The sequence below is a fragment of the Phyllobates terribilis genome, unplaced genomic scaffold (assembly GCF_046119375.1).
Source record: "Phyllobates terribilis strain yellow unplaced genomic scaffold, ASM4611937v1 Scaffold_8__6_contigs__length_399053987, whole genome shotgun sequence".
Taxonomy (NCBI): Eukaryota; Metazoa; Chordata; class Amphibia; order Anura; family Dendrobatidae; genus Phyllobates; species Phyllobates terribilis.
Genome location: NW_027362768.1, coordinates 143994081 through 144017316, shown reverse-complemented (window position 1 = coordinate 144017316; position 23236 = coordinate 143994081). Strand labels below are relative to the sequence as shown.

At 46.3% G+C, this 23236-nt stretch overlaps 2 protein-coding genes and 2 non-coding genes across 8 annotated transcripts in view; 3 read left to right on the top strand and 1 right to left on the bottom strand.

Moving 5' to 3' along the window:
• The first annotated feature begins 8 nt into the window (after positions 1 to 8).
• DARS2 (aspartyl-tRNA synthetase 2, mitochondrial) lies at positions 9 to 19203 on the top strand. The gene is made up of 18 exons (XM_073643402.1): positions 9 to 149; positions 1332 to 1495; positions 1592 to 1691; positions 4755 to 4821; positions 5677 to 5778; positions 7560 to 7655; positions 7762 to 7885; positions 9503 to 9549; positions 10037 to 10143; positions 12362 to 12431; positions 13359 to 13538; positions 13777 to 13884; positions 14947 to 15009; positions 15660 to 15812; positions 15890 to 16108; positions 16408 to 16518; positions 17420 to 17495; positions 18562 to 19203. Exons 2-18 carry the CDS (start codon positions 1357 to 1359, stop codon positions 18723 to 18725), a joined length of 1926 nt encoding a protein of 641 aa, XP_073499503.1. The 5' UTR covers positions 9 to 149; positions 1332 to 1356; the 3' UTR covers positions 18726 to 19203.
• On the top strand, positions 8081 to 8215 carry LOC141160522 (small Cajal body-specific RNA 3). Its single transcript, XR_012250278.1, has one exon.
• Positions 9679 to 9813, top strand: LOC141160524 (small Cajal body-specific RNA 3). Its single transcript, XR_012250280.1, has one exon.
• A 1366-nt stretch (positions 19204 to 20569) lies between the features above and the next one.
• Positions 20570 to 23236, bottom strand: part of RABGAP1L (RAB GTPase activating protein 1 like) — a 344846-nt gene continuing 342179 nt past the window's right edge. For all 5 annotated transcript variants that reach the window (XM_073643396.1, XM_073643398.1, XM_073643399.1 and 2 more), the window contains 3 exons: positions 22229 to 22300; positions 21953 to 22144; positions 20570 to 21302 (listed from right to left, as the gene is read on the bottom strand). In XM_073643396.1, coding sequence (XP_073499497.1) covers positions 21126 to 21302; positions 21953 to 22144; positions 22229 to 22300 — 441 coding nt within the window. In that variant the 3' untranslated portion in view covers positions 20570 to 21125. The remainder of the gene's footprint in view (positions 21303 to 21952; positions 22145 to 22228; positions 22301 to 23236) is intronic.

Here is a 23236-nt window from a genome sequence, read left to right as displayed (position 1 = left end):
ACATGGCCGCTACGAACGAGAACGCCCGGACTGAAATGCGTTTGGTTCTAATGGAGCACGTGACTGCTTGCGTTCTAGCAGGTTTGATTGCGCCTGGGTCATGTTTGGTTTCACAAGGACACACCACTCGCTCTGGCGGCATGTGACAGGTCAGTGCGGGAAGTTGCCGCTCGTTCTGTTTTATGTTAGAGATATATATTCTAGTATAAGCGCCCCCTCCCACCGACCACAGGTTGTGTGCAGCATTGCTTCTCTGTACAGTTGCAATACCAGGTACAGCCTGTGCACAGAGGGGCGCTGTTACTAAGAGAGACCACCGCAATGTCCTCATGCTGGACATTACCTTTTCACATCGGTCGATGCTCCCTTGGGTGTCTGAGTCCAGCTTTTAATTTTTCCTTCTTGGCTTCTAAGAGCTGTAACTTTTTTTTTCTTCTTTTTACCTTTCAGTCAGTATTTGTTTCAGATCTTACCTTTTTCTGCTGCAGGTCTTATGGGTTCTACAGTTTCCTGATCTTTTTTTAAATTTTTTTGGGAGGTGAAGTGACTGAAAAACTGATTCTGCACTTCTGATTTTTCCTAATTTTACTGTTCACCGAATGGGTTAAATATTATATTTTATTAGTTTAGACAGTGCGGGATTAACCAATATGGTAATTTTTTTATTTTTCAAATGTTATTTACATTCTGTTAAAGGGGCGGCGATATGAACTCCACATATATATGTATGTTTGTTATACAGTATATACTGTACAGATGTTTTCAGCATGCTGCAATGTAAAAAATAATTTCGAAAACAGAAATAATAATAGTTAAGGAACAAAAGAGAAATCTGAATCCCATCAATATTTGGTGACCCCCCCTTTGGTGTCTGTGGAAGATCTGTGGTTAGTTCTCCAAGATGTTTGGAACAACCTCCCTGCTGAGCTCCTTCATAAGCTGTGTGCAAGTGACCGAGAAGAATTGATGAAGACAAAGTGCGGTCACCAAATATTGATTTACATTTATCTTTTGTTTATTCACTTTCCATTTTGTTCACTGATAAAATATAAACTATTAACACTTCTATTTTCTTAAAGCTTCATACTGTGGAGCATTTTTTACACACCTGCCTAAAACTTTTGCACAATTATAATTATGAATCATTTTTTTTATATTGTGTTTTTTCTTTATACATTTTTATTACTGCAGTGTATTGTACAAGTACCTCTTTCTGTTTGTCCCGGTCTCACCTGTCATTTCGGCAAACTTTCCTTGATGTGAACACTTCCTCATCTGTGCGTCATCCTTCTTCCATTGTATGATCCAAGACACTTTCTATTGTTTTATAGGGCAGGACTCCGCACTGAACAGATAATGGCTCTTCGTACCAGTGTGAAACTGTTTTTGAGCCGCAGCTTCTTACGGAGACGACCTGGGATCAGAACATTGTGTGTATCACATCGGAGCAATGCTGGGAATGTCCCCACAAGTCACCAGACTCCCAGCACCTCAGGTAATGGACGCCAGGCATGTGATAATAAACTGACCATGTGTGTGTGTATGTATATATATATAATGTTCCTGTTACTTTCTCTCTTTTTTCTATCAGATTTCAGCAGCTTTGCCCTCCGATCTCACGCATGCGGTGAGTTGTGCCCGGCTCATGTGGGGCAGGAGGTGACATTGTGCGGATGGCTCCAGTATCAGAGGTGAGGCAGTGGAGGATTTTATGTTTTTGTTTTTAATAGTTATTTTGGTTATAGTTTTTCTTTTCCAGAATTTCAGTTCTGCTGAATACCACTGAAGACGTCCAAGTCATTAAAGGAGTTGTCCACTACTTTTTGATTAATGCCCCATCCGTAGGATAGGGCATCAATGTATAATCGTCCGGGGTCCCGCACCCGGCACCCCCGCCGAGCAGCTGTTATCCGTGCCGGTGGCAGCGCTTACCTGCGGTGCTTGGCCTTCCATCTGTAGTGGTCGCTGCTGGGTACTGCACATCTGCCTGCCATTCAATTGAATAGGGGGCGGATGTGCAGTTACAAGTGCCGGCCACTACAGATGAACGGCCAAGCACCGCAGGTAAGCGCTGCCACCGGCACGGATAACCGCTGCTCGGCAGTGGTGCCGGGTGCGGGACCCCGGACGTTCATACATTGATGCCCTATCCCACGGATAGGGCATCAATCAAAAAGTAGTGGACAGCTGCTTTTAAATAATGAGACTCTCATATCACTACTCACATAGTATTGAGCATTTACGTGACTTTTGGCTGAGGAGTTAAGCACAGACTATAGTACTGCGACACCGGACCATAGTGAGCGATACCGCACTGCGACACCGGACCATAGTGAGCGATACCGCACTGCGACACCGGACCATAGTGAGCGATACCGCACTGCGACACCGGACCATAGTGAGCGATACCGCACTGCGACACCGGACCATAGTGAGCGATACCGCACTGCGACACCGGACCATAGTGAGCGATACCGCACTGCGACACCGGACCATGGTGAGCGATACCGCACTGCGACACCGGACCATGGTGAGCGATACCGCACTGCGACACCGGACCATGGTGAGCGATACCGCACTGCGACACCGGACCATGGTGAGCGATACCGCACTGCGACACCGGACCATGGTGAGCGATACCGCACTGCGACACCGGACCATGGTGAGCGATACCGCACTGCGACACCGGACCATGGTGAGCGATACCGCACTGCGACACCGGACCATGGTGAGCGATACCGCACTGCGACACCGGACCATGGTGAGCGATACCGCACTGCGACACCGGACCATGGTGAGCGATACCGCACTGCGACACCGGACCATGGTGAGCGATACCGCACTGCGACACCGGACCATGGTGAGCGATACCGCACTGCGACACCGGACCATGGTGAGCGATACCGCACTGCGACACCGGACCATGGTGAGCGATACCGCACTGCGACACCGGACCATGGTGAGCGATACCGCACTGCGACACCGGACCATGGTGAGCGATACCGCACTGCGACACCGGACCATGGTGAGCGATACCGCACTGCGACACCGGACCATGGTGAGCGATACCGCACTGCGACACCGGACCATGGTGAGCGATACCGCACTGCGACACCGGACCATGGTGAGCGATACCGCACTGCGACACCGGACCATGGTGAGCGATACCGCACTGCGACACCGGACCATGGTGAGCGATACCGCACTGCGACACCGGACCATGGTGAGCGATACCGCACTGCGACACCGGACCATGGTGAGCGATACCGCACTGCGACACCGGACCATGGTGAGCGATACCGCACTGCGACACCGGACCATGGTGAGCGATACCGCACTGCGACACCGGACCATGGTGAGCGATACCGCACTGCGACACCGGACCATGGTGAGCGATACCGCACTGCGACACCGGACCATGGTGAGCGATACCGCACTGCGACACCGGACCATGGTGAGCGATACCGCACTGCGACACCGGACCATGGTGAGCGATACCGCACTGCGACACCGGACCATGGTGAGCGATACCGCACTGCGACACCGGACCATGGTGAGCGATACCGCACTGCGACACCGGACCATGGTGAGCGATACCGCACTGCGACACCGGACCATGGTGAGCGATACCGCACTGCGACACCGGACCATGGTGAGCGATACCGCACTGCGACACCGGACCATGGTGAGCGATACCGCACTGCGACACCGGACCATGGTGAGCGATACCGCACTGCGACACCGGACCATGGTGAGCGATACCGCCCTGCGACACCGGACCATGGTGAGCGATACCGCCCTGCGACACCGGACCATGGTGAGCGATACCGCCCTGCGACACCGGACCATGGTGAGCGATACCGCCCTGCGACACCGGACCATGGTGAGCGATACCGCCCTGCGACACCGGACCATGGTGAGCGATACCGCCCTGCGACACCGGACCATGGTGAGCGATACCGCCCTGCGACACCGGACCATGGTGAGCGATACCGCCCTGCGACACCGGACCATGGGGAGCGATACCGCCCTGCGACACCGGACCATGGGGAGCGATACCGCCCTGCGACACCGGACCATGGGGAGCGATACCGCCCTGCGACACCGGACCATGGGGAGCGATACCGCCCTGCGACACCGGACCATGGTGAGCGATACCGCCCTGCGACACCGGACCATGGTGAGCGATACCGCCCTGCGACACCGGACCATGGGGAGCGATACCGCCCTGCGACACCGGACCATGGGGAGCGATACCGCCCTGCGACACCGGACCATGGGGAGCGATACCGCCCTGCGACACCGGACCATGGGGAGCGATACCGCCCTGCGACACCGGACCATGGGGAGCGATACCGCCCTGCGACACCGGACCATGGGGAGCGATACCGCCCTGCGACACCGGACCATGGGGAGCGACACCGCACTATAGTGAGCGACACCGCACTATAGTGAGTGACACAGCACTGCGACATCGCATCTATTTAATGTCGGTGTGGTCACGTTGCGGCATCCAGCTTAAAATATGTGAGGCAAAACTGTTGCTAAAAACCCAAGCATGCCAGGTTTTCAGTTCAGGTAGCAAATGTAAAATAGTCACCTTGGTAGCAAGCTGCAAACACTTTATGGTCACCATTGTAACTTAGCATTTTGTTTCTGTACATTACCTAAAAATTGATGCATCCGTCTCCTCCACTAATGTTTAGTGACCGCTCCGTCCCATTATTGATAGCTGTTCTGTATTTCTTTTGCAGACATGATCTATTTCTAGTGCTCAGAGATTGTCACGGACTGATCCAGGTTGTTCTTCCTTCAAATGAAGTAAGTGATGTATTGGTTAGGGCTCTGGTGGAAAGTGCTAGACGATTATCATTAAAGGGGTCTTCCGGTACATAGAGATTGATAGAAGAACAAAACGACAACTCAAATAATAAGGATAGGACATAAGTGCCTGAGTACTGGAGCAGCGTTTAATGCGATTGTCCCCTGATAATGTTACATGTATCTGTCAGACATGTTGTTTTCAATCGGAATCATTAAAAAAATATTCTAGGTATTGTAGTTAAACACTTGTTATAGCGCCCCCTGGTGTTCTTTTGATTACTTTTCAGACTGTCCACCCAAAGCCACCAGTCTGGTGGTCACACATGCTCAGTAGCTCAGCCCCATTGCTCAGATCTTATTGACCACCAGTGGTGCAGTGATTCCTGATCTTGTGCAGCCGATAAGAAGCGGCTTCCCTCCAGCAGTGATATGTGGGAGAACCTGGCATCATGTATGCAAAAAAAAAAAATAATTATTAGGAGCATGCTGCAATTTAGAAAAAAAAATTAACCCACACCCCTCCCAAAGCACAAAGCCTTCAGTCCAGCCTATTGCTAGCATAAAGCAAGCACACTGCAGGCATATCTCTGCACCTGTTTTATGGCCTTATGATGGCGCTAATGAACGCACGGACGGCATTATAAGCATTATGATGCTATATGTTTGGGTATTCAGACTTACAGTCCAGTCGGACATCTTGTCGTTATACAGGACCAGAAATCTGCACGTATTAGAAACTTTTCTAAGGGCTAAATGACTGCAGCGATGAAGTCGCCAGTGTTAAGTTATAGTGTCTCTGCATAGTTATCATTATTACTTACTGCTCTGGGTTTCTGTGCTTTCTGTTACTAGGATGGTTCCCGGCTAAAAGAGATGATGCGTGCAGTCCCATTAGAGTCTGTGCTGTTGGTAAAAGGGACGGTCATACCCCGACCATCTGGCCAAGAGAATCTGGTGAGAATATACTGTATATTACCACTCCTGACAATAATACAGACACTATATGGAGAAAGGTATGAGGTCGCATCCGGCCGCTCGCCGTGCCGTCTGCCTTTACTACCATATTGTAGAAAACCGCAGTACTACCGGACCGAGGTGCATGAGTAGGTCCAATACCGTAATAATGTAGAGAGAATCTCGGCACTCAAAGATGTGATATGAAGTACAATTTTAATGGCAGTCCACAGCAAATAAACATTTCGGTCAACACTACCTTCCTCCATGTACCGATTGCTGGGAGCATTGGGAAAAAGAGTGAATGAGGACGCAGTGTCTCATCCACAGTGGCTCCAGCATACCAGGGGTTCCAGAGTTGCTGCAAAACGTGGTGTCCATTGCTGGTTATGGAGAGCGCCTCATTGGCCGCCGGCCATGCCTTGACCCTCCCACACTCCTTTTATTGGGGCAACGTCACTACTGTCATAGATCTCTCCATGACCAGCGGTGGACACCGCGTTTTGCAGCAACTCTGGCACCCCTGGTATGCTTTGCTAGGTACACTATTTTAGGGGCACCACATCTGCTAGGTTTCTTGCACCTAACTTGGGACGTTAGCTCTTTGCTCTCTCTTTTTTATAGCACCACTGTGGATGAGATGCTGCGTCCTCCTTCACTCTTTTTCACACTGCTCCAAGCAATCGTTACACTGAGGAAGGTCGTGTTGACCGAAACATTTATTTGCTGTGGACTGCCATTAAAATTGTACTTTATATCACATCTAAGAGTGACAAGATTCTCTCTGCCTTTACTAACATGTGACAGAGCGGCCGGTGGTGCGGAGCTCACTGATACCAGCGCGGTCCGGTAATAGGAGCCACCGGGGTAACAAGTCCGTCCATGACATTTCTTCCTCCTAATATTCCCCCATCACCTGTGAGTGATATTATTGAGAAGTGGAAGGAACCGCAGCAACTCAGCCATGAAGTGGAGACCCCTTAACGTTACAGAGTGGGGGGGGGGGCTGAGGAGTAGAGGACAGACAAGTCACCAACGCTCTGCTGACTCCATAACTGCTGGACTGTGGAGGAGACGTGTTCTGTGCAGTGACGGATCACACTTCTCTGGTGTCTGATGGAGGAGTCTGGGTTTGGTGATTCCAGGAGAACGTTACCCCCTGACTTTTGTGCCCACGGTACAGATGGTGGAGGATGATAACGCTATGAGCTTGTTTTTCAGTGGCCTCGGCCCCTTAGTTCCAGTCCAGCGATATCTTAATGCTTCAGCACAAGACATTTTGGACAGTTGCAGCTTCCATCTTTGTGGGAACAGTTTGGGGAAGACCCTTTTCTATTCCCCATGGCTGTTCTCAGTGCAGAAGGTCCATGCAGACTTGGTTGGTGGAAGAACATGACCGGCCGCACAGAGTTCGGACCTCAGCCCCATCCAACACCTATGGAATGAATTAGATTGGAGATTGTGATCCCGGCCTCTCCCCAACATCAGGGTCTGACCTCACAAATCCTCTTCTGGATGAAGGGTCAGAAATTCCCACAGACCCCTCCAAAATCTTGTAGAAATCGTTCCCAGAAGAGCGGGAGCTGTTATATCTGCAGAGGGGCGACTCCATATTAATGTCTATGGATGTAGGATGGGAGGTCAGAGAAGCTCCTGTAGGGTAATGTGGAGGGGGCACATACTTTCATCCATAGTGTATATACCATAAATGATGAACAGTAAATCTTATGAACTAGAACTGTACAATCTGCTGACATTTTGCTTCGTTTGTTATTTTTTAGAAAATGGCCACAGGAGCTGTCGAAGTTGAAGCCAAGGAGGTCCACGTCCTGAACGCCTGCAGGAAGCTGCCGTTTGAGATAAAAGACTCTGTGAAGGTTCATTGTTTCTGTAAATGTTCCCTTACATTATATTTAATACCTCTGTGCTGACGTCTTTCACTCCGGCACCAAATGATATCATTGATCCATTGTTTTTCTCTAGAAATCGGAGTCGCTGAGAATGCAGTACCGATACCTGGACCTGCGCAGCGCCCAACTCCAGTACAACCTCAGACTCAGGTCTACCATGGTCATGAGGATGAGGGAGTATCTGTGTAATCAGCACGGTAAGCGCCACCTATGGCATCAATACTGCACCATATGGAGCACACGCTGACGTCCGTGCTGCAGAGCAAAGATAGGCAGGCTGCCCGCTGTATTAGAGAGCTTGTTCTGTCAGTGCACCACTGACGCGTGACCCTGGGATGCTTCTCATTGAGTCCTGGAGTCACGGCCATGACATTAATGCATAATTATCAGTATGTGGAAGCTGAGTGACTCCTCGTGTGCAGGTGCAGTGTCTGCCCGCGGTACGAGGCTTCCTATAGTAATGTCCTGGAGATCTCTGTCTGGTTGTGTACAGCGCCCGCAGACCGGATCGTTCCTCTCCAGACACCAAATGTAAAACATTTAACTTTGCAGTAAGGTTGTATTAAAAAATATTGCACCATTTGGTTTCTACAGCCTCTATGTATCACAGTACAAAGCAGACTGCAGAATGAGCCACCAGTGAATCCATCAGTGAGCTCATTCTCATGGCAGAACCTTCTTCTAATCTGATATAGAACGGTATAAATCAGCATAAAAAATGACAGATCCTTCCATCAGGACAAGTTTACTGCTAACGTATTCTGCATTCTGCTATGTACAGTGACACATAGAAGCTGTAGAAGTCCAAAGTGCTGAAATCCAGTTGCAAAAATATGATTTTTTGCAAGAAACAGATGCATTTAAGTAAGTCATATAAGCCAGGCCCGGAGACGCGCAGACTGACATGACTGGCTATGGAGACGTTTGACATGGGACTAACAAATATGCATGTGGCCCAGGTTCATTAATGTCACCACGTAGCCGTGTCATAGCATTGCTTAGTAGAGTTTTTAAAGGATATTGCTTTATTCACTAAAATGTACGAGTTAACTAAAAACGTATAATTTTCCTTAGTGGTGACCCTATTAAACTATATGGACTTTTTAAGGGATAACTTTATTAAAATTTTTGCACTGTTTGGCATATACAGTTTCTTTGATTCATTAGACTTTGCTGGCTGCAGAATGAGTTAACTGAGAATCCATCAGTGAGCTTGTTCTGATGGAAAGGTTGCAATTATGTTTTTTTTTTCACTGTTTATTATATATTGCCATGCAAAAAGTTAAAATAATCAGCAAAAGTGAGATATATTATAACATTGCTATTGCATTCGGACAATGGACAGATAATCAGAGTTCTTGTCAAAAAGTAAAAACGGTCTATTTTGAAAGATTAAATAATTCTTGTTTTGTCCGATATATCAAAAATAAATTCTTAGCTGTTTTTTTTTTTTTAATGATCTAAGCTGATTTGTGACCACAGACCACATCAGAGTTGAGCCGAACTGGAAAAGACAGATAAGAATTACAATCTCTCCATCAGAACAATCTCACTGATGGATTCTCCGTTAACTCATTCTGCAGTCAGCAATGTGCAAACAAGCGGCCTGTAATAGCCAAATAATGCATCATTTTTAATGACCCTAGTTGAGAAAATTACATTTAAGTAAAAAAGAAAACAAAGAGTCGCCTGTCCCTGACTTTCAGGATTTGCACAGTAGAATTCAGGGTTATTTATATGGTAATGTGAAGCTGTTTTCCTTTGTCGGAGGTGGAAAAAAAAATGAGCCGTACTTGACTAATCCTTTGTTTCAGGCTTTGTGGATGTGGAGACTCCCACCCTGTTCAAGAGGACCCCCGGGGTATGTATGTGCTGCACACTGCAGACCCCACACTGCGGCCATGGCTGTGTGGTTACATGCTGCTGTTTGTGAATTAATAGACCGCCAGAGACCAGGGTTTGAATCCCGGTGGTGACAGTAACATAATTATGTGGAAGCTGAGTGAGTCCTCGTGTGCAGGTGCAGTGTCTGCCCGCGGTACGAGGCTTCCTATAGTAATGTCCTGGAGATCTCTGTCTGGTTGTGTACAGCGCCCGCAGACCGGATCGTTCCTCTCCAGACACCCTGTATACCGTCAGTGCTTTTTATACACAGGAAATGATTTGGTTTTGTATCTAACCAGCATGGACTTACAGAACTCGGCAACTGCTTAAATAGCAATTCCCCACAATGAATAAGGGAGTGATCTCCTAAGCGATTGTCCCTTCTCAGTGCGGTGACAGCGGAGCACGGCCGCGTGCAATCTCCCGGCATGTCACCTACAAGTCGTCTGCTCGGTTTGTTTCAGGGAGCGAAGGAATTCTTGGTGCCGACACAGGAGCCCGGAAAATTCTACTGCTTACCCCAGAGCCCACAGCAATTCAAGCAGCTGCTTATGGTGGGCGGCCTGGACAGGTAAGAAGATAGTATCTAACCTACCTACAGAGGGGATGTATAAGGGGGCTCCAGTATATATTGATGTGCTAATTGTCCTGAAGTGCCCCCTGGTGTCTGATTATAAAAATCTCCTAAAGTGCCCCCTGGTGTCTGATCCTAGAAATGTCCTGAAGTGCCCCCTGGTGTCTGACCCTAGAAATGTCCTGAAGTGCCCCCTGGTGTCTGATTATAGAAATGTGCTGAAGCGCCCTCTGGTGTCTGATTCTAGAAATGTGCTGAAGCGCCCCCCTGGTGTCTGATTATAGAAATGTGCTGATGCGCCCCCTGGTGTCTGATTCTAGAAATGTGCTGAAGCGCCCCCTGGTGTCTGATTCTAGAAATGTGCTGATGCGCCCCCTGGTGTCTGATTATAGAAATGTGCTGATGCGCCCCCTGGTGTCTGATTCTAGAAATGTGCTGATGCGCCCCCTGGTGTCTGATTCTAGAAATGTGCTGAAGCGCCCCCTGGTGTCTGATTCTAGAAATGTGCTGAAGCGCCCCCTGGTGTCTGATTATAGAAATGTGCTGAAGCGCCCCCTGGTGTCTGATTATAGAAATGTGCTGATGCGCCCCCTGGTGTCTGATTCTAGAAATGTGCTGATGCGCCCCCTGGTGTCTGATTCTAGAAATGTGCTGAAGCGCCCCCTGGTGTCTGATTCTAGAAATGTGCTGATGCGCCCCCTGGTGTCTGATTCTAGAAATGTGCTGAAGCGCCCCCTGGTGTCTGATTCTAGAAATGTGCTGATGCGCCCTCTGGTGTCTGATTCTAGAAATGTGCTGAAGCGCCCCCTGGTGTCTGATTCTAGAAATGTGCTGATGCGCCCCCTGGTGTCTGATTCTAGAAATGTGCTGATGTGCCCCCTGGTGTCTGATTCTAGAAATGTGCTGAAGCGCCCCCTGGTGTCTGATTATAGAAATGTGCTGATGCGCCCCCTGGTGTCTGATTCTAGAAATGTGCTGATGCGCCCCCTGGTGTCTGATTCTAGAAATGTGCTGATGCGCCCCCTGGTGTCTGATTATAGAAATGTGCTGATGCGCCCCCTGGTGTCTGATTCTAGAAATGTGCTGAAGCGCCCCCTGGTGTCTGATTATAGAAATGTGCTGATGCGCCCCCTGGTGTCTGATTCTAGAAATGTGCTGAAGCGCCCCCTGGTGTCTGATTATAGAAATGTGCTGATGCGCCCCCTGGTGTCTGATTCTAGAAATGTGCTGATGCGCCCCCTGGTGTCTGATTATAGAAATGTGCTGATGCGCCCCCTGGTGTCTGATTCTAGAAATGTGCTGATGCGCCCCCAGGTGTCTGATTCTAGAAATGTGCTGATGCGCCCCCTGGTGTCTGATTCTAGAAATGTGCTGAAACGCCCCTTGGTGTCTGATTCTAGAAATGTGCTGATGCGCCCCCTGGTGTCTGATTATAGAAATGTGCTGAAACGCCCCCCTGATGTCTGATTATAGAAATGTGCTGAAACGCCCCCCTGATGTCTGATTATAGAAATGTGCTGAAACGCCCCCTGATGTCTGATTATAGAAATGTGCTGATGCGCCCCCTGGTGTCTGATTATAGAAATGTGCTGATGCTCCCCCTGGTGTCTGATTATAGAAATGTGCTGATGCTCCCCCTGGTGTCTGATTATAGAAATGTGCTGATGCTCCCCCTGGTGTCTGATTCTAGAACTGTGCTGATGCGCCCCCTGGTGTCTGATTATAGAAATGTGCTGAAACGCCCCCTGGTGTCTGATTCTATAAATGTGCTGATGCGCCCCCCTGGTGTCTGATTATAGAAATGTGCTGAAGCGCCCCCTGGTGTCTGATTCTAGAAATGTGCTGATGCACCCCCTGGTGTCTGATTATAGAAATGTGCTGAAGCGCCCCCTGGTGTCTGATTCTAGAAATGTGCTGAAGCGCCCCCTGGTGTCTGATTCTAGAAATGTGCTGAAGCGCCCCCTGGTGTCTGATTCTAGAAATGTGCAGTGGATTTGTATGAACCTTTGTCAAAATAATATTAAACAGAAATTTGCATAAAAAGTTATATCCAATATTCAATCCGTCTCCAGTATTGTGAGGTGTAAGTGTTCGTCTACCCCCCATGCCTCCATGTTCCCCCTCTTAGCTTTGATATTAATTGTCGTCTTACAGTTGAATGTGCTGCAGGAATTCATGGGCGCAGAGGCAAATAAAATAATTGATGTATTGTTAGATATTTCCAGGTAGCCCGTTGTTATCGAGATGAAGGGTCGAGACCGGATCGTCAGCCTGAATTCACACAGGTAAAGGACAAAGATTAATACATTACAAATTACATACAGTCTACGTCATAATCCAGGAGAATTACACATGAGACATTGAAGGGGTGTCCCGGAATTACCTGTCCCCAGGGTAAGTGACAACTTCTACATTGCTGGTGGTCCAGCCCATGAGACCCCCACCAATAGCCAGAGCAGCTCTTCGCTTTCTCCCGCGCTGCCATAGAGAGAATGCAGCGGGGGTCGAGCTGTGCACTGCCCATTCATTCGGACAGGGGACAACAGTTTCCCGTTGTGGGGGGTTTCAGCAACTGGACCCCCACCAATCTATAATTTATCACCTATCCCGAGGATCCGTAATAACTTATTGTAACCAGAATACCCCTTTAATAATGGTCATCTGCCACTTCTTATGTCTGGTATATAGCTATCCACCAAATAGGGGGCTCCCACTGACATCGCTTATCTCCTGACGTCTAACCTGCTGATCTGTGATTTCCTTCACACCTGCCACCAGTTTGGAGGCTGCTATACACCTTCGCCCCAGTTCACATTGCATCATCGTGCCTTCTGTCTATAATGGAAGCGATGACACCTCGCCGAATACATCGCATGATGGAGCTGAACAGAATCCTACAGACCTCAGTGACTTCTGATGGTTCCTGTTCTGGATTCCCACACTTTGGCAGCACAGATTTCTCTGAGCGCTTTAATTTTTAGCGCCAAATCTGATGTTTCTGTCAACTGATGTGTGAATGGAGCCTAAAGTTGTGGGAAGATCCCGCTGATATTACTCGTGAGTCTGGGCAGTAATAACGTGGTAATCTATCTTCTTCCTTGTGTTCGCCCCAATATGATTCACGATTTACTCCATACAATCCTGTTAAAAAAGAAAGAAAAAAACTTTTCTACAGTAAGTTACTGAACTTTTTGGTACTTTTTGTTCCTCAGGTTGATATTGAAATGTCCTTTGTGGACCAGCTGGGGATCCAGAGACTGGTGGAGGGCTTATTGCGGTACTCGTGGCCTGAAGGAAGAGGAACTCTGCCTGATCCATTCCCAATGATGTCCTACGTGGAGGCCATGAGCAGCTATGGGGTAGATAAGCCCGACACTCGCTTCCACATGAAGGTAACGGGGTGCTCTGATACAGGACTGTTCACATTATCAGTAATTGAAATAGCTGCGCACCTGTAAACCGTCCTGGTCCTATGGATAGAACGTGGTCGGACTGAACAATATTGGTGTGAATCATAAAGATGGTATCCTGCAGGAGCCGCGTATTAATGCCCTGCACGATGCCCGGGAGGAGCAGTATAATGGGGGCCTCCTTATAGAATAGACCATTGACTGGTATCTTCTTCACCAGATCACCGATGTGACCGCACAGACCAGGACCTTGTCTTTGGGATTTGTACAAGAAGCTCTCAGTAAATCCCAAGGATGTGTGAAAGCCATAAGAGTCCCAGAAGGAGCGGTGAGTCCGCCATGACGGAGCAGCCTCATGTCTGTGCTCATTAAGTGTACACTTTTTTATATGTGTGTGTGTGTGTATATATATATATATATATGTGTACATATATAGTTATTTTCCTCCTTTCAAAGATTATGTCTCCAGACTGTGAGGGAGGCAAAAAAAATTAAAATCCTCTTAATGCTGCTTCGGTGATTGTGTGCAGCAACGAAGTCACATCGACAGCGCTGCAGTCAACCACTGAGCTCTGCAATTTTTTATTTTGGAACATTAATTTTTGGAACATTAATTTTTGAAATGGGATGACCCCTTTTAATATAAGAGTGACATAAAAAGTGTAAACAGTCATCTCTACGGCTTCCTCTGATTGTTTCCCTATCTGTAGTCCTTTTTTGAGAAGCATATGTGAGAAGGTGTTTTGGAGCACCCCCGGGAATGACGGCACCTGCGCTAGATCTCGGGCGGGGGAGCAGATCATAGAGAAGAGTCGCCTCTGGATAAAAAGGCCGGAGAGTTTTAGGTGCAGGCCAAGCCCTTGCACTTGTGAGCTTATTTGGGGCTTTCTTAGACGTCCTGTGTTTTAATAAAATCCACATATACATTAGCCACAATAGTCATCAGACCGCAATCCAGTTTAGTATCAAAGCATCTAATGAGCGTGTGCAAAGGTCACTGTGAAGGAAGGAGGAGCAGGAGAGCTGTGACATTACATATTGTAATCATCTGATCCTGTGTTGTCAGCTGTGTATAGAGGTGTTGCCTGTCGTTGTAATCCTGCCTCTGATAAGACGCCTGCAGAAAACTCTTCCTGAAAAGACAGCAAGTATGAGTGGAGAAAAAATATGGGCTAGTGTGAAAATTACAATAATTAACCCACATATTGGTACTTAGTTCTGCAGTCACAGGGATCAGCCCTTCAGTGACCTTACTCCGAAAGTGTCACTTGGATGCCAGTGGTAGAAGGGCGCTGCTGTCATGTATCATTTCTGGATCACGCAGTCCTACTTTCACTCTCTACGTTCACATTTTAAGTTTTGATCCCTGTTATTGTTTTTATTCTTACAGGTTTATCTAAAGGGAAAAGCATTGGATTCAATATTGGAGATGATCAGGGACCAGTGTAAGCAGGTATAGTAACAGGTTACCCTGTACGTGCTGTTAATAATAACTCCTAAATGTTTATAAATATACAATCTTGTTAATTTAAATGTTTTTGACCAATGTTACAGCATTTGTATTTTTTTAAAAGGGAATTTGTCAGCAGCCATTTAATCTGAGAGCCTGATTCCTGGGATGTCTCACTTAAAACACTGATTGTATTGAAACTACAGAAGTGCTATCAGCAGGAAATTTACTAGAGAACTATGTCTAGTGCCTCCTAGACAAGCCACACCCCCACCCCTGATTGGCAGATTCCTATGTACACTGTCAGCAAGCTGCCAATCAGGGGTGTGGGCGGGGATTCCGACAACTGCTACATTTACAGCAGAGAAAACAGAGATTCTATCGAAACTACTCCAAGCTGCCCAGTAAGTGACACATCGCTGGAATCAGGGTCTTTGTCCCTACGTTATGCCACTCTCAGATTACATAGCAATTTATATATATTTTATATACTGTTTTATTATGAAGACTACTGCCTAAATTGTAATTGAGAGCTCCCCCTAGTGGTGGTGATGCCATTCTCAAGCTGCAGAATGTGTCATAATCCTGTGAGATCAGCCGTTACATCTTTTCCCCGTATGTACAGCAATTACAGTATTATATGCTTATTACAGGAGGTCCTGGCGGTTCTAGTTAGATCTGATGGATCCTGGAGATCTCCGCTTGGGAAGAATCTCACTGAAGACCTGCAGAAAGCTCTTGGAGATGACTCTGGGGCCAAAGCTGAAGATCTCCTGCTGCTGGCGGCGGGGCCACATGATGCCACTGTGAGTGCTGGCTCTGTATTACCGCCAGCTGTGACTGGTGACGTGATCCAGGATTGTGTGTCATTTGTCTCCCACAGTGCACTGCTTTAGGCAAGCTGCGCCTTGAAGTCGCCTCTCGGCTAGAAGAATGTGGGGTACCTCTCCGTGATCCCAACACCTTCCACTTCCTGTGGGTAGTTGACTTTCCACTCTTTCTCCCGAAAGAAGAGAATCCGGAGGAGCTGGAATCTGCTCATCATCCATTCACTGCTCCCCACCCAGATGACATGGAGCTTCTGTACCGAGACCCATCCAAGGTAAAGCTGAATGTGGATGTCACCCCCCTACCTCCCGCCATGGACCCCAAAAGCTAAGGAGTTCTTGACTTCGTAACCCCAACCCCACTATATGACCTGCTGTGCACGTGTTCTCAATACTAACACCTCTGATGTCTTATCTCCCAGGTGAACATGCGATTGGACATGTTGAAATCCAATATGCCCGATTCTTCTTTTCTCCCAACACCCCCAGTGACAGCCAACGTAACAGTGCCTCTGTATCTGATGCCTATCTTAGTGGAAGCAGCCATTTTGCTCACGGACATTGTGTCTTTCAGGTTCGCAGTCAGCATTACGACCTGGTCCTAAATGGAAATGAAGTTGGAGGTGGCTCGATACGTATTCACAACTCAGAACTTCAACGTCGGGTTCTTCGAGACGTCCTAAAGGTCAAAGATTTTCCTATTAAAGGAATATGTTGTCAGAAAAAAAGTGATTTTTGGACCATAAACACAAAACCCTTAAGGATTTTATTTTTTATTCTTTCGATATCACAATCTATATTAAAAATCAGAAATCTTGCAGTTTTCACATTGGCAACTGGGGCTTTTTTCGACTGATACTTCCTGTCCTTACAGGAAGAGTTTTCAGCAGCCTCATTATTATCAAAGGCATGAATACAATGACTAATAACATTTCTATACACAGCTGATAAGACCAGATCCACCAATCACAATAGGTGATATCACAGCTCACCTCCTCCCCCCTTCCTTCACAATCGCCTTTGCAAATGCTTATTGGATGCTTCAAATCAAAAGAAAAGGTGAGACTCCCATCTCCAAGATCCTACCCCAATATGTAGTGGCTATAATATTAATATTAGAAAATGTCGTTCAGTTCTCCTGATTTGCTATGTCGCTTATCCCACGTGCAGGGCATTGCAGTAGCTTAGAGATCAATGGTTATGGCCACTGATACAGTGACAGTTAGTGGTCCTAACCATGGATACCTAAGCTACTGCAATGCCCTGCACATGGGGTAAGCGACATAACGAATCAGAAGAACTATACTACATTTCTAATTGAAGGTATTTGCTATTACTACTTCATATTGGGATAGTATCTTGGAGATGGGAATACCTCTTTAAAATGAATGTTGACTGCAGAACATCATGTACAATTTACAGCCCTCTCCTATCAAGCAACCATTAGAGAAGGTGGTAATGCATAATGCGCTGCTGATATTTTTCCTATAAATAATTACACTAAAATAATGCTTCTCACAAGCAGAAAATGGTAATAAAAAGTAATCCTAATAAGTTGTGGGTGAATAATCTCCATGTTTCTGCAGGAAGATGTGACTCTCTTATCACACCTCCTAGAAGCGCTGGAGTCTGGAGCGCCCCCTCATGGTGGCATCGCTTTGGGTAAGTGTCCAGGACCATAAGGTCTTTATTCCCACTCGCCATGGTTCGTTAACCTTAACTTGGGGGTTTCTCATTCGTGCAGATTTGGCCATCTTTTTAATAAATAACCAAAGATACAGAGGAAAGGTTTTGCCTTGTACACGAGACTTTAAAGGATTGTCTGTTACTTTTATATTGATCACCTCTAATGAGGATAGGTCATTAATATAAAATTGGTGGAGGTCCAACACACGTCACCGATCATCAGATGCCTCTGGAAACGATAAATGTATGGAGAGGAGATGCCGACTTCTTAGTGAAGAGAATATGACCTGATCGGCAGCAGCCGGCATGATGGACGGTGGTGATACTGCCTGATCGGGGTCAGACCCCCACCAAACGGCCTATCCTAGTAATAGGCAATCAGTATTAGGGTTGATGATGCAACCATTTTTTTGACATTCCAGAAAACCAATTATTCTGATCAGTTTTTTTGTACATGGAACGAAATAGAAAAAAAAAAAGTTTTCCCATCTTCTCCATTCTGTTAGTCTGTGAAAATCGATTTATTTTTTACTGATCCATAGACTTGTGTTGCTGATTTTTGATCTGACACGCGGATAAAAATCGGACACGTTAAGTTTTTTTTTTTCTCCTTGGACAACTCGGTCTGAGAAAAAATAATTAGACATATGCACAGCCCCAGCGAATATTATATTTACGAGGACTATCCATGAAGACTACGCATGAAAAAAAAATTGATCCCTTAAAGTAGCGGATAACCTCTTTAAGAGTCTGTGCAAGAACCATACATTTAGTGCCAGTAACCGCATTGGATCCCACCTGCTGAGGTCAGGAACTTCTTTCCAAATAATTCCTGGTCTCGCAGTACAGAATTGTATCCTGGTCTCCTCTTATAAAAAAAAATACTGGTGTGAATGTGAGATCGTTGTTGCTGGTTACAAAGATCAAGAACTAAACTTTTATTATATTTGCCTATAGTTATTGCAAGCAAGTGATTGACTAGTTGCATCTATCTATTAACCCATACATGACCGATTTTGTGTTTTTCATCCTCTATATTTAGGATTAGATCGTCTCATTTCAATTATAGTTGGAGCGCAGAGTATACGGGACGTCATCGCTTTCCCTAAATCGTTCCGGGGCCACGACCTTATGAGCAACGCACCGGACTACGTATTGCCCGAGGATCTGCAGTCCTATCACATACAGGTCACACCTAAGCAATGAAGCCGAGGGAACGTCCGGGACGGTGAACACTGCTTTCCCATGAATGGTTGTTACATACTGGGACCTTCCAGTTTACAATGGAGATCTGATGTAAAATGTGGAACGTGAAGCAAACACATTCCAGATGAAGTGCACTTTATCATGGTTTTCAGGTGTGTCTCTTCTGGAAACCTGTTCTTGCAGGATTGCATCATTCTTAAAGGGACTGAATGCTGTAAAAGTCAACGTCTGGAGGAAATCTACCTCCGTGGTCAGAAGTGGTCTCCTGTAGGAGGGTTACATTGATTGACATCGACTGAGTAACATTGTAATCTGCATCCAAGAAGTAACCGGACAGCAGTGGAGCCTTTTACTTATGTCTGGGAGAGGTCGTGTGCTTATTGCTGATATTGCAGCTTTTTAGATGAATGGTGTAACATCGATGCTGCTGCTGTTATCAGATTTGTATTTTATTTAAATAAAAGTGTATATAGATCTATGGAGGTTAATGCAACGGTCATGTCAATGTATACATAGATGAAAGACCTAGATACAAAGTGCATAAAATACATTGTGCTTTTGGGGCGGATTCTTAAACTAAAATCCTTTCATTTTTTGCAGTCGTTATGTCTTTTTGTTGCTGCACAGATTCACCAAAAACATATGCAACAAAACACCAGACGAGCAGATTTACCTGCTGGATTGAGGACCTGATTCATCATTTTTGTACGTTGTGCGGAGGTTGCTGACATTTTTTTTAGCCCCAAATTCATAAACAAGGTTCATGAATTTTGCACAAAGTAAAAAAAAATTTTTTTTTTTTTTGTTCAACTGTTTTTGCGACTATCGTCACATGTCACACGTTTTACAAAATGTCACAAAAATGGCTAAAAATATACTGACTTTCATTTCATACAATCACTCCAGGTTAGAACTGCAGTATATCTGTGCCTTTTTTAAAAGTCACAAATGATTAATCAGGCAAAACCATCTGGAAACTTAAAGGAGTTGTCCACTAAATAATGTCAGGCGATCCCTGCGGACAATCACTCTCCCCCTGCTTCAGACAAATCGAGAGACATCAGGAGGAACTGAGAGGTGCGGCTGCGCTCTCACATTCTCCGTATGTCCATTATATCCGTAGGAGAGGAGAGCAAGGCCAACGCTGACATAATGTGACATGATCCCTGGGAGAGCCAGTGCTGACACCGTTGGCTGCACCGGAGGCGACTATAGGTGTTATTTTACTTAGGGGAAACCTAGGGATTGGGAAGGAGGTTGTCCAAGTAGTGGACAATCCCTTTAACTCAGTCCACAATGGTGAACTTAAAAATAAATAAATAATATTAGGGGCTAATGGTAAAGTGAACTTGGTGCAAACAAAGGCACAAACAGGTGCAAATAGAATGAATCGGGCCCTTAGAGTTCCCATTTAAATGAATGGGTAAAATAATCATCAAAAAGAATTAACATGGTGCGGATTTCTGTGCCCCCCCCCCTAAAAACAAACAAACAGCATGTAGGGGAGAAAACTCATCCACTGTCACTCCTGAATAATACTGAGGCTTTTGGGTGCTTAAAATGTTCACCAAATGCGTGACCCCAGCCTCAAATCGCAAAAGCAGAAAAACAGATCAAAAAGCAAAAATTATAAAAAAAGATTCACCCCTCTGCTGTGCTTCAGACAAGTTTCTGGAATTGGCATACAAATACTAATCTAAATATGCAAGTGTGAACGAGGCCGGAAGCACAGGGCTGGTGGAAGTCTATGGATAAGTCGATACCAGTTTGGTCACTTTAAATTCAGTATCTAGAACCTTACGAGTCTGATTAACTTCTAAGCTGCACAATAAGACACGCCTCGCTTTAGCAATGACTTTTTATTACGGGTAGTATGGTGATAGGTTAATAAAATGTCAAGTTGCATACAATACAACACTGTGTCCGAGGGCAGAAATCCCATAGACCAATAATGAAATTAAGGAAAAAAGAAAAAAAAAAATGTTTGCACTTTTTAGGCAGCAATGTGTCAAAACTTTTTTTTTTTTTTATCCGATATGTAAATTATGTATTTCTATAAACATTTGTATTTTCACGGCAACATCTTTTATACATACAAAACACGCACATGAATCAGGCAGCCCTGGCTAAAGCCTATGAACGTTTCCGAGAAGATCACCTGCCGGCTAAAGCCCCAAGGCCCTTGTTTATACTAAAATAATACAAGTCCGATAAAATAATAAAGTGTAAAAGTGGCAGCAGCCCAAAGTTCAGTTCTAGGAGGCAGCGGAATCCGCGGCAAGGAGGGTAGACCGGGGCCGGGCACATGGCGGCGTCCAGCCCTGTAGTAATTTCCTTTGCTTGCGGTTCTCTGCTGCCCGTTTGGTCGTCTTGTGCTCTTTTGGGGTCTCTCTCCGGCTGTTATGTGCTCTCCTTGGGTGCCTGTAGGACTGGGCTGGAGGCTTGGGCGCCCTGTGGGGACTGTGCGGGAGGCTGGGTCCCTGTGGCAGTTTTAATAGAGTTCAGGGTTTTACTAAACCAGGAGTTTTTGGCAGCTTGGATTTCGTTGAGCAGCGCTCCTCGCTGGTGCTCCAGCTCCTACAGGGGCAGAGAAGACAGAGTTCAACTTGATGTCTTACAAACAATTAATGGGTCATTTACTAATCCAAAACACGTCCAGATTTGTTTTACCTAATACTTCTCAAAATGGGTCTGTCTCCTGAACAGAGCTCAACAGTCGCAAAGGCATAGATGAGGTGGTCATGTCTGGAGATCAGTGGGGTCTCACGTGGTAGGGTTCTTTCCTAAAAGTCACAGTGGCTTTCCAGAGCATCATTAGAAGTGAATTGCAAATGTCTTGTATATTATTTATGGCCGTACAGTTTCTGAAAAATCTTGTGCTCATTAACAATAGACATCATTTTGTTTCTAACGATGCATCAGAAAGCGGCTGAGACTTTTGAGAAGCGGCTCCTTAAGCAGCCGCACTTTACACAAGCGCTGCAGGTGCTTCAACCCCACACTATATAGGACCCCAGGCTAAATTTATTTTGCATTTTTACTAATTGTGCAGAAAAATTGCACATTTTTAGTAAGCTAGTAGTCTCATAATTGAAGTACGCCACTGGATACAGTAGGGAACAAAGCAGCATTTCCTCCTCATCCCTATGTCATATCCACAGACGCTCAGTAGGGTTTTACTTTGGAAGTGACTATTATGGACGACATTGTGCAATCATGATCTGTACCTGTATTCTACACTTGGCCTCCACAAGCTGCAGTTTGGTCTGTGCCAGCTCCAGCTCCATCTCTCGCAGGTGCTTCATGAGTGAGTCCTTCTCGTCATCTCCTCCGTCGCCGGCTTTGCCGCTGGTGGAGCTTTGTGCTGATCCTTCCTTACTGAAGATCTCGCTGCAGTGACTGCAGGACATCACCTTGGCCTGGGCAAATGGAAAGAAATGGTGTGACGCTGCTGCCAATGCACACGGCTGTGCTCACACGGCTGAGAGGTGATGGTGTCTCACCTTTACGATCTCCAGCTCCTCCCGACTGGCGGTCTGTTGTTTTTCTAGCCGTGTACTCAATTGAGAACATATCTAACAGAGAGAAGACAATGAGGTTGGGTAAAGGGATAAGAACGTGTAATCCCAGTATTTCGTCTAAAGCCGGCCATACACAGTAGATGGTTTTCTGCTAAATGAAGCTTTGGCCGATCGTGTAACTCTTCGCCAATTCTGTCTGATGGCGGCTTATTTCCAGGAGACAATACGATCAGCGGTCCAAAATCATACATGCCGGATCGACAATCGTCCGGGTTCTCCCTTACACATTAGACTAATGTTGGTCAAACCCGACAGGCTAATGTGTACAGGGGCTTAAAAGCTGATCGTTTATAAACAGCAGAAGTTGGGAGTTTGGGCCACTCCATAAACTTTACTCAAAAATCTGAGATCCTGTACCCTCCTCAATAACTGTAATTGTATGTGCATACGTCTTTTACAGGCAGATCAGCTCCAAAACCCACCAGAAAAAGCAAGAAAATGCTGAGAAGAATCAAGATAATCATGTCTGTGTTAATAAAAAAAAAAAAGACTTTGCCGGTCATATGTTCAGGATTTTAAATGTCTCTTCAGGCTTCAAAAGACAGCAAGATGTTAAAAGAAGTCACCCGACTGTTCTGACATTTTCAGGTCTGAAGACGCTCCACACTTCAGAATACAAGTCGATGGGAAGGCTCAAACAGATGCCTGAAAAAGACGCTGTGTGCACATCCCTTAAAGTGTTTTTTTTTCGGTTTCATAAAACCCTTAACTTCAGAAACAGACTGTGCTTTACTCACCCTCCCTGGGTCCGTAGTGGCATCTCAACCGCTGCTCCCAATGCCTGTTATAGTCTGCAGCGCTGACGTCATGTTGACAGCACTGCAGCGATGTAGAGCAGCTGAGCTCAGTTACTGGCTGCAGCGCTGCCAACGTGACGTCAGCGCTGCAGACAATCAGACACTAGGAGCAGCAGTGTAGACCCATTGCTGG